The 15,470-nt window shown below is 34.7% G+C and overlaps 1 protein-coding gene across 1 annotated transcript in view; it reads right to left on the bottom strand.

Moving 5' to 3' along the window:
* Pect (phosphoethanolamine cytidylyltransferase) overlaps positions 1–14,811 on the bottom strand; it is a 32,196-nt gene extending 17,385 nt beyond the window's left edge. Inside the window, exons 1-4 of the mRNA XM_069845899.1 lie at positions 14,715–14,811; positions 14,303–14,440; positions 14,108–14,220; positions 7,564–7,630 (exon numbers count right to left, since the gene is read on the bottom strand). Coding sequence (XP_069702000.1) covers positions 7,564–7,630; positions 14,108–14,220; positions 14,303–14,440; positions 14,715–14,761 — 365 coding nt within the window. The 5' untranslated portion in view covers positions 14,762–14,811. The remainder of the gene's footprint in view (positions 1–7,563; positions 7,631–14,107; positions 14,221–14,302; positions 14,441–14,714) is intronic.
* Positions 14,812–15,470: the final 659 nt, after the last annotated feature.

Below are 15,470 nucleotides of genomic sequence, written 5' to 3'. Positions count from 1 at the left end.
CTATTGAGTGCCATGTTTTCTTTCACTCACAAGAACCTATCAACTGAATTTCAAGGATAATTCTTCAATGGAATCCAGAAGGTAAGAAGGCTGAAGTTACAAGAATTTTGGATGAAGAAAATGTCGATATTTTCCTAATTGTGAAGCCAAATTTCACTTTAGTCGTTTTAAAGTATTGTGGATCTAGAGGATATTATAAGCATTCTGCTTTGTAATTCTCGTCAAATAACCTCTGGAATATTGATGAAGTTGAAAGACCATGAATGAATTTTAAAAAATGAAAGAAATTAATGGCAAGGAAAAACGTGAAACAGTATAATTAATGTATGGGAGAACAAGAAGCATACTAAGTTATATGAAATACACTGTACGACCTCCCAAATAATACATAATTATGATCTGTAACTTGTAATACTGAAACATCAAAGAAGACCACCTTCTTGGGAAATTTTATTGGCCACTCTGATAAAGTAGGATATGGTAATACAAATGCAGATGGAACTATAATTAAAGTCAACTAATTATTGTACAAAATGTAACTGACTTACAATCCTCCGGATACAACCACACACCTTCACCACTATAGAAGCACAAGAAACTCCAATCTATTAATAGCTTCATCAGATCTCAGATGGAATAATCAATCTATTAAAAATTAATTACAACAGCTGGATCTTGTTCTTGATATAACATCTTGTGATATTCTCTATTTGAATGAACATTGGTTAGCAAATGAACAAGTTTTTATATTCATTGAATTTTTGTGTAACAGCTACAAGGAAACTGTCTACTATATATGGCAGTTCGGCTATTTTTGTTAAATCTAACATTCAATTCAATTTAATTGATTTATCTAATTATACTGTAAATTTATTTTCAGAAGCAGTAATTATTTTCATAATCCATTTTGAATCTTGTGTACAATTCTTTTAACACTTGAATATAAGTAATTGATTAACTAGCGGACTTACTCGTGTTAATTATGTAAGCCACACAGACTTACATAATTAACATGAGTAACACTAGTTAATCAATTACTTAATTATTTTCCTTTCTGATTTCAATTTTGTAGTGATTTCTATCAATCACTCACTTCAGAATATAAGTTACATTATTTTTTAAACCTACAGAAAAGTTTAACTACATAACTAAAAATTACAATACGTTTATACTTATTATAGACGATTTTAACATAAATGTATTGATACAATCTAACAAATGCATGTATTCTTTTAATTTAATGAGGCCATTTAATTTTTACTATGTACATGAGTCTTGTCATGTCTTGATAATGTCTTTAAAATATTACAAATTTTTTAGAATAAAACATTTTACCTGATCATGATGCAGGTATCTGGTTAATTATACTGGCCTGCAAAATAATTTTTTTTCTGTTCTCTGAAATGTGAAAGGTGGTTTTAACTAATTTCGACATGCTAAATTGAATGCAGAAGTCCAGCTTTCTCTATCACGTAAGGTTTTCTTAAAAATCACAAAAATAATATTAAAAAGTTTATTTTTAATGTAATGTATGTTTAGTTAGCAGTCTGAAGACTGGTTGGAACTTCATACATGACACCAAAAAGGCATCGCTCATGACACAACTAAGCCAGGAGATAATGGAGTAGGGTGGCCAGTTCCTTTCCCCTCTATTGCATACATCGCTGATAATAATATAATTCGCTAAACAGACTTGACAGGCATGAAACAATTAATTATTCTTCCTCTGACACATATCGTCAAGTGAGATGTGCTGCCTGATAATGCATGTATATGTTACCGTCAAAACCCGAAATCAGTTAAAACCAGTTTCAACTAGTAAAAACTAGTTTTAAAACATAAATACATAGAAAGTGAGTCTTCGTAAGATCTAGAATCAACGACAAGTTAGGTTTGGTTTGTTTAGGCTTTATCAAACAAAAACCTAAACTTACCAAACCTAACCTGTCACTGATTCTAGATCTTACGAAAACTCGCTTTCTATCTACCTACATTTGCTTAAACTAGTTTTTACTAGTTAAAACTGGTTTTGACAGATTTCGGGTTTCAACGGTAACATATATATATCAGTCAGAACCTCAAGAAGAGGTATTTGGTGTAATAAAGAGCATCATAAAATGACAAACAAGATGAACTATCAATATTTATTTCTACGAAATGAAATTGAGTAGCAATATATCTTTAAAAAAATATCATAATCTGAAGACAAGCATTTTTTTCTTTGTCAGAAAGAAGGGCTGCGTTATTTTACATTTATGTTCTTGTTGAGTATCTTCTCTTTTCAAGCACCAACAGTAATCTGTCAACATTGCTACGTTTTCTGCCCCTAGTACCTTCTCTCCATCTCTTTCTTCTGATGAAATATTTCAACCTTTCTTCACTAAGAGTTCCCTACTTAAGGCAAGTAGTCGAGATAAGAGTACAAAAAGTGAAGTTTTAAACTCATATTGCCCCCAAGAACTTGCAGCCTTCTCAACATTTTCTCACAACTTCTTCATATTGCAATATTGATGTCTTTTACATTTCCAAGAAACTTACTGAGTACGTTTTTGAAGGCACACCATGCCTGAAGTTCTATTTTTCAAAGTGTCCAAAAATGCAGTGTCCTCCGTAAGTTGCCTTATCTGAAGTCCACCATATACTCCCCCTTTTATCTGAGCTTCAGACAATACTGGAAATTTACGGCTTAAAAATTAACACTACTCTTCAAATACTTTTATGAAATGTTTCGTGATACAAAGGAGGCAACAGTATTTTTTAGGATCAACTAGAATGGTTTGAATGACATTTTTTCACCTTGTATTAATCTTTTTGCTCCTTCCGTTAAACTTTTTCTCTTAGGCCATTCTTTCATTGTCCAATGTTTGTCCCTATTTCTACTGTTCCATTCGCGGTAAAAAAAAAAAAAACAAGAAAATTCTGTTTACTCTCCTTATTGACCTGAAATCTTTAGTTCTCCACATAGCAGCCATTGATGTTCCTGGAAGTAATTTCTTTCTAAAACCAATTGAAGATTTTGGTATATTTCTTTCAGGCAAACAGAATGCACAACTGGAATTAAGGGAAATGCACTTCTATTATGCAATAATACTTTTACACTTCTTTTTGAAGCGTCAATAAATAAATGCCAGTCATTACTATCATTAAGTTAGTTCTTCCAGTTCAAGAATTAAACCGAATACATCACATCTTCTTACATCTTGAACAACTTAATAAATTCTTTCTCTCGATTCCTGTACCAGTAAAATATAAAATGTGCCTTCTGGTGTCAATAGGTTTTTATTTTATGTTCATACTATTAAGAAATTTCTCTAAAACCTAGCAACTTCAAGACTATTTAGAAGATTCATTAGTTATTGAATGCCTTCATTTTAAACACAATGAAGTTCATTTTGGATCATTTTTAGACATGTGTGGTTATTTTTATGCACAAATAATCTTCATAAATAAAAATGTAGTTGTGAGGGTTTTCTTATCTATGCCATTCTTATCTATGCCAATCACTAACTATTCTGCAGAGAGCTCATTTTCACATATGACAAGAATAAAAGAAAAACGAAGAGCTAACAGAGCTACCAACAGTTAGTGTCAACCGAATTCGTTATCTATGCTTGCAACTGAATATGAGCTGGCAACATTCATTGCCTTCAGTAATTTAATGGAATGATTTAATCAGCAGAAAGCAAGAAAAGAGCCTCTGATATAGATCTAATCTTTATTTGACCTTGATTCACTTTTGTTTCATGGTTTATCCCTTTTCTGTTTGTCTCTTGAAGCTTAATCTGTATTTGTACTTTCCTTATCCAAGGTAACTTTTTAATAACTAATGTTAGTCAATAGTCAATCAAATTAGAGATATGGTTTTACTGTGTTAATAATAGAAACCAGAACATTAAACAGTTCCTTTCTTTTCAAACTCGGTACGTAGCAAAACAACTCAAACTGATATTCAGCATTATAATGAATTGCTTTATATCAGAGTTTCTCAAACTATGGCCCGCAGACCACCTGTGGTCCTCGAGGTCTGCCCTTGTGTGGTCCTTCAAAAAAGGCAGAAGAAAAAATAAAATTCAAAGGAAATGCGTATCACTCTATAGCTGAAAATCTCAGAGTTTAGAAATGATTACATGGCAATTGCCTTTCACTTTTTCTCTCAGTACTGATATTTGATGAAATTTATTACCCTATCCGTCTACTGACTTCCCACTCTACTCTCAACAACAAAAGAGAGATTTAAAGCACTATGAACGTGGTTTTCTCGCCATCTTTTCCCTGCACCTCTGGTGTCGCCCCTGTAACCCAGCCAGGGACTACCAAAATTCATAACAGAGGACCGAACCTTTTCATTTATTTTATGACTTTCTTAATAGTTTTGCCAACACCCAGTCTGCCCATTGAAATGGTCACATACTGTACGTCATACACCAATAATACAACTCTGAGGTCACAATTTGAAACTTATTTTCCAAGTAAATATGACGAATTTAAATGGGTTCGTGATCACTTTCATTGCGATATTGAAACTAACAAACTTTCATTGAGTGAAAGAGAACTGTTAATTGAACTCTCGAATGAGACTGGACTTAAAATGAAATTCCAAGCGGAAGGTATGGTTAATTTCTGGACCGCATCACAAGTGAAAAGAGAATATAGAGAACTGTACAATGGTGCTTCAGTTTGCTTCTACGTATCTGTGTGAGAAAGGGTTTTCATCACTAACTCTAATAAAAACAAAGTACCGAAATCAACTTGATGTATGTGACGATCTCTGACTTAAGCTTACCAGCATACATTCAAATATAGAACTGTGCAAGAATTGGTAGGCTCATCCATCTCATTAATGTGAGTACCAACATTTATTTATTTCTTTTAGTTAATAAGTTAAAGATTATCCAAACTCTAATAGCTTTGGATTATTAAAGAAACAAAAATGAACTTTCTTATATTAACATTAGCTTAATTAGTTAATACTAATATAAAAACAATTTAATTCAATTAATTTTAATTAATTAATTCTATTTTAAAATATACTACAAAAATGATAAATTTGCTTTCGAAGGGAACAAGAATAAGGTGGTCTGCGGAACTGTTCTGACTTAAAAAAGTGGTCCCCTTTTCAAAAAAGTTTGAGAAATGCTGCTTTATATGAGAGGTTATGCTGTTTGAAAATGTATTTGAGCATTTGTGGAGTGAACTAGGTATTGTCAGAATTAGGCTCTAATTCCATTATTAATAACAATGGTAAGGTGCTAATGTGTGAGCATGAGCAAAATTACATACTTTGGTTTGAGAGTTATGACAGCAGATTGTGTTAATCTGGCCTTGATGCCAAGAGACAGAAAGTGGATTGTATAAGAATTGTCTGCAGGTTGAGTGGTTTTTTTTAAGTCTGTGTCTTCTTAATGGTATTATTTCCAGTCCATAAGCTGGGCATTTCGGAAAAATGTTCAGAATTATTTCTTCACTTGCATTTATGTTTTACATATTGGAGACGTTGGTATATTAAATCTGTACATACAGATACTTTTCTGTGACCACATGTCTGCTTCTAACTCTAGAGGCGAAGGTATGAAGGACGAAAAAAAAATAATAATAATAAGCAAGATGTATACTAGAAGAAGTAGATGTTTTATCTTTTAAGGAAAACAGAGAAGTGCAGAAGCAAATGAGATTACTTTTATGTAACTGAATAGGATGTCATTTTATTCAAAAACACATTCCAAAATTGAAATCTTAATTTTATAATAAGCAAATATTCTTCATGGGAGCAGATAAAAAGTTTTTTTTTTCTTCCACCATATTAATAATGCCAAAACAAGTGCTTATATAAATTTTGGCCACTTCAGCGCAATTATGAGGGCCGTCCAGAAAGTAAGTTTCCCTGGGGCCATTTACAGAAAGAAAACACAGTTTCATAGAAAGATTTATTGCAGCAGATACAGCAATTGTTCAACATATTCCCCACCGGAAATGAGACAATTGTCATACCATGGGATCAACAGAGAGGTGCAGACAGCTCTGGTTCTGAATCCAGGCTACTGATGTCTACGGCATAGGGATACAAAAGTTGATCCCATGGTATGACAAATGTCTCAATAGGAGTAGTGGGGAGAGCTCTGGAGTAGAGATACAAGTGAGTGGTCAGTAAAGAACTGCAGTACAGCTTAACTTTACTGGAAACACACAGCTCTACAGCATGTTTGAGATCCGATTGCTCTGAATGTGACTGACTAACTCAAACACCTTTTGATGTAACTTAATGGACTCGCCTGACCCAGACGCACATTGTCGGTGACTCTCACGACTAAATAATTGTACTGTACAAGACGAAATTCCACTGAATAATGCTTAAGTTGTAATACATTTTATTATTTCAAAAATACAAATGATACTTAAACTATATTAATTATGTGCAGGGTGCGAATTAAGATTTCTAATGAGGGGAGGATAGAATCCTAGATAGAGAATACCACACATAAAATTATTATTATTATTATGATTATTATTATTATTATCATTATTATTATTATTATTATTATTATTATTATTATTATTATTATTCTCATTCGATACCACTCAACACTTGGTTGCACTGAGTTACTTGTCTTACATCTTGATTATAATAATAATTATATCCATGAGCAGGCTTAAAATAAGATGTATAATTCCTAAGTTACTGGTTGTTGTCAGTTTGCCAGTGATGATAATACATCAATATTATTTTATTTGCTTACTTTATACTGTACTTCATAAAATATACTCGTATTAAAAAAAATATATATTTTGTGAGGGGGAATAGAAGTTATCCCTGGCAGGGATGTTAATATGAATTTATGAGAGGGAGATAACTTTCCAACAAGGGAGGGGAATCCCCCCCCCCCCGTTAATTCGCACCCTGATTATGTGATAATTTCTAACTTCTTGCTACAAACACTACCGTTGTGTATCTTTATAAGAGAAAATTTTCAAGCGGATCAAGACATGTTAAATACTTTCCTAATGATTCAACTGTCTGCAATCCAGTATATAAAATATTAATCTTCATTTTAATGAGAAACTTCTGAAGTGTATCTTGGATGGCATTTTCATGCCACAGAAAACTTCATGTGATAGACATGCTGACAGTGTTGTTGGAACATGCAAATTTACAAAAGCCTTACAATCAACAAATTATGACGCCCCTTCAGTCTCACATTCGTTATGTAAATAATATTAAAATCTGTTACTCCGAATACTCAAACATTTCCCAATACATTATAAAGCAGCTACTTCTAAGCGTAATTCAGCAATATATGTAGAAGAGCTGAAACCCAATATCCTCATGCATTCATCCTTTCAGCCTCTTTTTTTTAAAGCAACTTATATTATTAAGCCATTATCATTATTATTATTATTATTATTATTATCATCATTATTATTATTACTATTACTATAATAATCTCGCAAAGTACTTAACATACAAATACTACAAAAAAGACTTGTTTCTTAATTCGAAAGGCAAAAGTAATGTTTGTATTATATAAAATGAATGGCACAGTTGCTTCATGCATGAATAATACATACTTGTATCTGCCTGCTGCTTTTACAAGATGATATGTGTCAACACCATCTGCTGTCATAGTTATATCATCTGAAAGATAAAATCTAATCAGCTCTGGTATTATTCAAATGCAACTGTACAAATACACCGACACTTACTCGCTCATTAATCAAGTGCAGTTAACAACTATAAATGTGCACACATTAAAACTAACTATAAGCATTACGTGAAACTAGTTTCTTTCCCAGCAGTAATCTAATAATTTCCACAATTAATTTGAACTATTTTAATTAGCGATAAACAATTTAAATTAATGTTTTTTTTTTTAATTATATTATGAACAAAAATCTAGAAATAGGTACATTTTGAAATTGTGTGTTTACATGGCTTCTTGAACTATGAGGCATGATCTCTTTGTGTGAAATTTAGTTGCAATACAATAAGAAGGCAGTTATAACATATTTTTGCCATTTTTCCTGATGTCAACAGTTTTTGGAAGTTTAATAAATTTTTTTCTGAACCTCTTTAAGAGTAAGGAAAATTTTGAATCTTCAAACATAAATTCATAAAAAAACTATACTTACTTACTCACAAATGGCTTTTAAGGAACCCAGAGGTCCATTGCCATCCTCACATAAGCCCACCATCAGTCCCTATCCTGAGCAAGATTAATCCAGTATCTACAATCATCTCCCACCTCCTTCAAATCCATTTTTATATTATCTTCCCATCTATGTCTCAGCCTCTCCATAGATCCTTTTTCCTGCATCCTTCCAATTAATACTCTTATAAGCATTTCTAGATTCGCCCATACATGCTACATGCCCTGCCCATCGCAAAGGTCTGGATTTAATATTCCTAATTATGTCAGGTGAGGAATATAATGTGTAAAGTTCTACATTGCGCAACTTTCTCCATTCTCCTGCAACTTCGTTCCTCTCAGGGTACGGCCACACATCACTACTGTTGCAGCGCTGCAATACAAAAAACTGCACAACTCTTTTACTGCGACGTGTGAACGGCGCAACCCAAAAAGTAGCGACTGCCAAACTTACTGCCCGCTACTTTTTCATGCTGCGCACAGCTTAGAAGTAGCAACATGTCAACAGGATTCTCAGGGTTGCAGCCACAGCATTTTTGATATCGGTTTTGTTGAAACTTTTGCTGTTGTTGCGACCAGTGTTGCCACCCAAATGTGCCAATGATACTTTTATTGTTTGGATATATTTTAATGTTAGATGTGATGAAAATAAATTATTTGTAACAGTTACTAAATGTTCAACACAATCTGAATATATATTCTGACGATATAATTAATTTTTTTAATTTTCCATAGCCTAGCGTAGTTTCAAACAGGAGAATTGCCAACACCAATTCCGTGAATATGCTGTTGGTTATCATTTAAGTATATGGGCGATTTAACTGCTTTATAGTAAAAATAATGCCAATATCTGAATACTAGTTATGACAGAAAAGCAAATAATAGATAAGTAAGCTATAGCATGAGTTTCATAATAATGCAAACATAACCACAAAATGTATATTGAGGAGTCAACATGGGGCTGGAAACCTGGAGCAAGACTGAAGCTGCAAAAGTAGCACCTTGTGTGTGAACAGACTCACAACCTCCAGTTACATCTTTTGTAGCACTTGGGTTGCATAGCACAAAAAGTAGCGTGCAGCGCACTACTTTTGGCTTACGTGTGAACACGACACGCAACTTTTGCAGCTGCAGTACAAAAGTTGCACAGCAAAAGTAGCAATGTGAGACCGTACCTTTAGCCCCAAATATTTTCCTAAGCAGCTTATTCTCAAACACCCTTAACCTCTGTTCCTCTCTCAAAGTGAGAGTCCAAATTTCACAACCATACAGAACCAGGAATATAACTGTTTTATAAATTCTAACTTTCAGTTTCTTTGAGAGCAGATTGGATGACAAAAGCTTCTCAATCGAATAATAACAGGCATTTCCAATATTTATTCTGTGTTTAATTTCCTCCCAAGTGTCATTTATATTTGTTACTGTTGCTCCATGATATTTGAACTTTTCCACCTTTTCAAAGGATAAATTTTCAATTTTTATACTTCCATTTCGTATCATGTTCTGGTCACGAGACACAACCATATACTTTGTATTTTCGGGTTCAAACAGTCAATAATAGAAGAGCTTCTCCACTCACCAAGAGGGAGAGAGGGGGGAGAGGGAGGGGAAGGGAGAGGGAGGGCGGGAGAGGGAGGGAGGGAGAGAAGTAGAAAAAGAGAAAAGTTATTGTTGTAGGTCTTACAATGTAGAACTTCGATTTTTTAAACAGCACTGCACAAACTGGGGGGGGGGGGGAGGGAGGGGGAGAATTAAAATTTCGCTATCTAGTTTTAAATAGACAAAAATAGATAAAGCCGTCGAAATAAGCTGTTCTAGGTACTCTCCAATAGAATTTTTTAAGCATAAATATTCATGAAACGTGTACATACTAAGTCTCAAAGCTATATGTTATCCTAAGATCTGCGGTCTAGTTATAACTCTGTGGCTGTGGTGACATGTAAGTGCATTCAAATGATGCATGAAATTGAGAAGTTTTCTGTAGATGATAGCAGATAGCGTTGGTTTGGCCTTCAGCCTGCAACAGTATTCCCATGTTAACATGTCCAATCTTGTCACAGAACGGGTAGTAAGATGGCATACACAATGCAGGAGCATGTATTTATCATAAAAAATTATTGGTTTACCAATTACGATCCTGCTACACACAGAGTTTATCGATGCAAGTAGTCAATTAGAAAGAGAACCACAACCTGCCATCAGGAGTGTTGCAGTGTGCCAAAAATGTTCGTAGTGATTGTTTTGCTCCACCTGAAAATCATTACACCGAATGTTACAGGAGACCAGCTAGTCTGTGACGATGTAGCATGGAAAAATCAAGCCGTACTGAGTGACAGCAATACAAGGACTGATAAAGCCGTCAAAATCAAGTGTGGACAATACTACAATTGGTTCAACTGTGTAGAAGGGGACCCAGGAATATTGACTATGCCATGGTTTACCATTGAAGCTTGGTTTAATCTCTCACAATATATAAACAATTCTCAAAACAAAAGAATTTAGGCATCAGAAAACTGTCGTGTTGAATGAGACACCACTGGGTCATTCCATGTTAAATCAACCAATAAATAATTATTTTTGAATATATCAGTCCCCTAACTGTCCATTGTGCAACTCAAACCAAGAAATGGATTCGGAACACCTCAAAATCTGTGCTTCGGTGGCTGGTCATGATAATATCTTTGAAAAATATTGGAGTGCAAGAGGTCAAATGACTTTATTGTCAAACACCTGGCATTAGAAAACAACAACAACAACATCATAATTATTTTTGAACTTTTTTATTTTGTTTGGCATAATGTATGTGTTAGTTGTATGGCGGAGCACTTTAAAAACACAGATTTTTAGTTTTCTTGAGTTGACAGTTTTTCTGAAATTAATTTTTGAAAATCAGAAAAAAAGCCACTTTTCAGTAGAAAGGTTTAGTATTTATGGTAATATAGTAATTATTCACTTTAGCAATACTGTTTATATCCAGTACTTCTCCACTTCTTCCTGTGTGATTTCCATCCAGCTATGCTTTAGTCTACCCCTCACTCTCCGGAAGTTAGGTTGCGTTAGTTTAGGTTAAATTCGCCATGAAACCTTCCAACAACACTTTCTCTACTTGTTGTATTCTGTATTTTTAATGTACTCCACAGACACAATCCACATACCAAATATCATAAATATCTGAAATGTGAAGATTCGGTCACCTAGTTGATTTGACTTGGAATGATCCACTTAATCCAGAAAAGGTTGGAGTATGGTGCACAATTTCTGCTCAGAATATTTTCACGGCCTTCAATGAGCAACTTGACAATTTTGAGCTTATGAAGGGATACTTCCAGCAATATGATTCCATATGCTACACCTCCAATGAGTCCATGACATATATTAACATTTGCAAACTGTGGTGACAACTACAATCAATACAATGTGCTGAAGTGTAAAAAAAAAATCTACAAAATCAGAGACAGTGTCTAACATATACATGTGTAATTCAATAATAATTAGTGGCAACATTTGAATTATTTTTTTTTTTATTTTTATTTTATTGGGTTATTTTACGATGCTGTATCAACATCTAGGTTATTTAGCGTCTGAATGAAATGAAGGTGATAATGCCGGTGAAATGAGTCCAGGGTCAAGCACCGAAAGTTACCCAGCATTTGCTCATATTGGATTGAGGGAAAACCCCGGAATAAACCTCAACCAGGTAACTTGTCCCGACCGGGATTCGAACCCGGGCCACCTGGTTTCGTAGCCAGACGCGCTGACCGTTACTCCATAGGTGTGGACCATTTGAATTAGGCCTAACAAGAAAGAAATCATTTTTGGAACAGTCACATTGTTGCAGTGGTCAGAAGTAATCTCCTCCAACATGAAGAACCTGCCTCCACACCTCAGGAAGACGACAGATGCCATCCAGTGTCTTGTTATACTAATCTTCGAACAGATTCCTCTACTGACACTATAATTGCCTGTCTGTTTCTAAAACAAACTTCTCTCTAAGTGGTAATTCTATTTTCGGGAAAAGGTCAAAATCACATGGACTTGTATCTGGAGGGTATGGAGGATGCTCCAGAACTTCCCAATTCCATCTGCGAAGTAAATTAACCACAGGGACAGCTATGTGAGAGCGAACACCAACATGTAGTACAATAGGATGAGAATTCAAGAGATTTGGACATTTACGGCACACCACGTAAATAGTTTTCCAGAAAGTAACTGTACTATGCACCAGTCACACGATTTGCGACAGAAGCTGAATGAGTGAGAAGGATTCCGTCAAAATCATAACCAACAACGGTGTTCTTCCAGCAACATTCTTACAGTGTTCACTTGCCAATTATGGTCTGCCAGCTCCATGTTGTTGATGAACATCTTCCCTTCCGCTGCAAAATGCATGCACCCACCTAGCCACGGTACGATATGGTGAAGTCTCTCTACCACAAACTTCCAGTAATGCTGTATGGCATTGTCAAGCATTCTTGCCTCTTGCAATCTGAATTTCAGTGAAGCATCTTTGTTCGTATTTGCTAAACATTTTAGAGTGTTACAGATAACAGTCTACAAATTAAACTCACTACAAATATCTTATAAATGAGATTATTGTCTTCAAACTCTTAGATAACACACATCAGATACTCTTCTTTCTCACTGTTATCAGCTCATATCATTTACCATTGATAGCGCCACGTACAAACATTGTTGCCACTAATTACTGAATGACCCACATATGCAAATGTTGCAACTAACGCTAATCAGCATATGTCAACATCAATGAGCACAGCATAGAATAGAGTCACTATATGAATTCTATACTGAAGCCGCCAGTGTTGTGCAATAGCCATCTTGATCCAACCTATCATTTCATTTTTTTCTAATGCTGCAGTTGTGTTGTTTCTAGTTATTTATAGTAATATTTTGATAAATTTAAATATGCAGACCTGTGTGATGTATGGCTGAGGAAATAAGGAGTCCAAGAAGTTACCTGGAATAACCTATAATGGGTATATATGACAGACTAATGGTATTATATACGTAAATATCGAATGTTGTTGTCGTCGGTTGTAATTTATTAGTATTTAAATTTAACCTGTATTACAACTTTCCAAAGTATCATGAGGATAAAGATAAAATATGGCCTCACACTGCTCGTGTCATCGTGGAGAAAATAATGACATTTAGGTGGGAAACTCTTCGACACTCTTTCTACAGTCCCGACTTGGCACTCTCCGACTACCATATTTTCTGTTCTGAAAGGAGCAGCAGCTACGAGATGCTGGAGGACATCCGGAAAGCAGTGTGCCAATGTCTTCAGGAAGCTGGAACAGACTTTTACCACAAGGGAATTTTCAAACTTACAGAATGGTGGGAAAAATGAGTGCAAGGAAATGGAGAATATGTTGAAAAGTGACATAAAAGTCTGTACATTAAGATGATGTACCTGGTTTGTCTAAAAAATAAAAATTAAGATTTATAACAATGAGTTGCTCATGACTTTCAGTACGACCCTCGTATTATTTGTGCTAAGCCGAGCTGTATCAAGATGGCGATGTGCATATTGGTGCTGGGTTCAGCTGTCTAATGTTGTGTAGTACGAATGTGGCCACTCTATTCTTATTCAGTATTCTTTGGTCAATACATCCAGTGCCTTCTAAGCACATAAACATAGCAGTAGGCTTACGACCTCGCCTTCGCAGACTTAGCCTATAATGACGATAGTTAATGAATAAACTGTGAAGTGAAAGCTTAATCATCTCAAAATTAAACCTCAATACCGTTCATTCGGCAATACTTTCATTTGTGTTTCCCGAATTTGAACCTTAATCTCGGGCCTGAAAAGCCAGAGCAGCCAATCTGTTAATTCCGTACCCAAAAAAAAATAATAATTTACATTAATTTTAGCACACATATCAAACATGTATAGAATGAAGTGCAATGATGATTAACTGATAGATATCACAGAATATTGTTCTTACCACCATGAACACAGAAGTCACAATCATATTTGTCCAATGTCTCTAGCGTTGTAACGTACGGAACACCTTCTACCACTTCATCAACCCACTTGATGCCACGTACCATCTTGTACCTAACAAAATAATAATTATGATCATCACTTAATGGTATGACACGTAGGCTGTATTACTGAATATGGAAGAGACTGTAAATACCGTTCTTCTTCGGTGAATACAGGTGGCCCCTTATGTTTTGTTATTTCTTCATCATTGTGAATTCCAACAATCAAGTAATCACCAAGAGCTTTCGCTTGTCGCAATGAATTTGCATGCCCAAAATGAACCATGTCATAACTGAAATGAAACACAATACAGCAACATTAGCGATTGGCATTGCTAATTAGCTTATAATATTCCTCAGCAACTGCATAGCAAACCACAAACGCATCGTTAATAATTCAATTATAGCATTAAATTCCTTCTAACCTCAATTTTAGGCTACGCCTACCTCATGCCGGTGACAATATTTTGTACCAAATAGTAATTACATTTTTCCTGTAAAAAATTCCTTCATGCACAGTATATTATTATTTTTATGAAGAGTATGTTATTATTTTTTATATCTTACCATCCATCACACCAAACACGAACAGGTTTTCTTTTTTTCTCAGACATTTCGTCAACAATTTGACATCACGTTACCACCACCGTCACCAATTCTAACCACCTACGTCGGGCAGTATTGCCAACCCTAAATTTCAAAAGTCGCTGCAATCTTGTTCAAAAGTAGCTAGATTGACCCTGCAGTCTTTTACGTTTATTCGTCATTCATCTTAATACTCAGTACAATGAGAACTGATAGTGTTGTTGACTTTGGCTGCTGAAGTCATTATTAATTATGTAAATAGGCCTACTGTTACAATTTGAATAAACTGCACATGGTTGCCAACTTTTACAAGTGGAACACATTAAACTCTGCAATCAACTTATGACTCTGAACTTAAAACAATAAAGTGATTTTTAATGCGCTTTCTAATATAATAATTAATTAGATAATTACTTATTTTCTTAATTCTGATTTTCAGTCGGCAGATTTGTTGTCTATTCCATTTGCATAATTCATTTAAAAAAGCTTGTTCCTGGATTTTGAGGCTCCCAGAATCATGAGGCCCTGTGCCCTGAGCAGAGACACCATAGTCTCCTGCCTAAATCAGGCACTGATTGTACTATTGCCTTCATAACATTTAACTTGGTTTGTGGCAAGCGGTTGACAATCGTTAATATCAGGCGGGTCAAAGTAACTCATTTTTCTTTCTCTATTCTTTTTTTAGTATGTGGCAAAAACAAATCTCTTTCTCCAATATTATCATCTCCCCGTCGTTAG

The sequence above is a fragment of the Periplaneta americana genome, chromosome 14 (assembly GCF_040183065.1).
Source record: "Periplaneta americana isolate PAMFEO1 chromosome 14, P.americana_PAMFEO1_priV1, whole genome shotgun sequence".
NCBI classification, from domain to species: domain Eukaryota; kingdom Metazoa; phylum Arthropoda; class Insecta; order Blattodea; family Blattidae; genus Periplaneta; species Periplaneta americana.
This window is presented reverse-complemented; position numbering and strand designations above follow the sequence as displayed.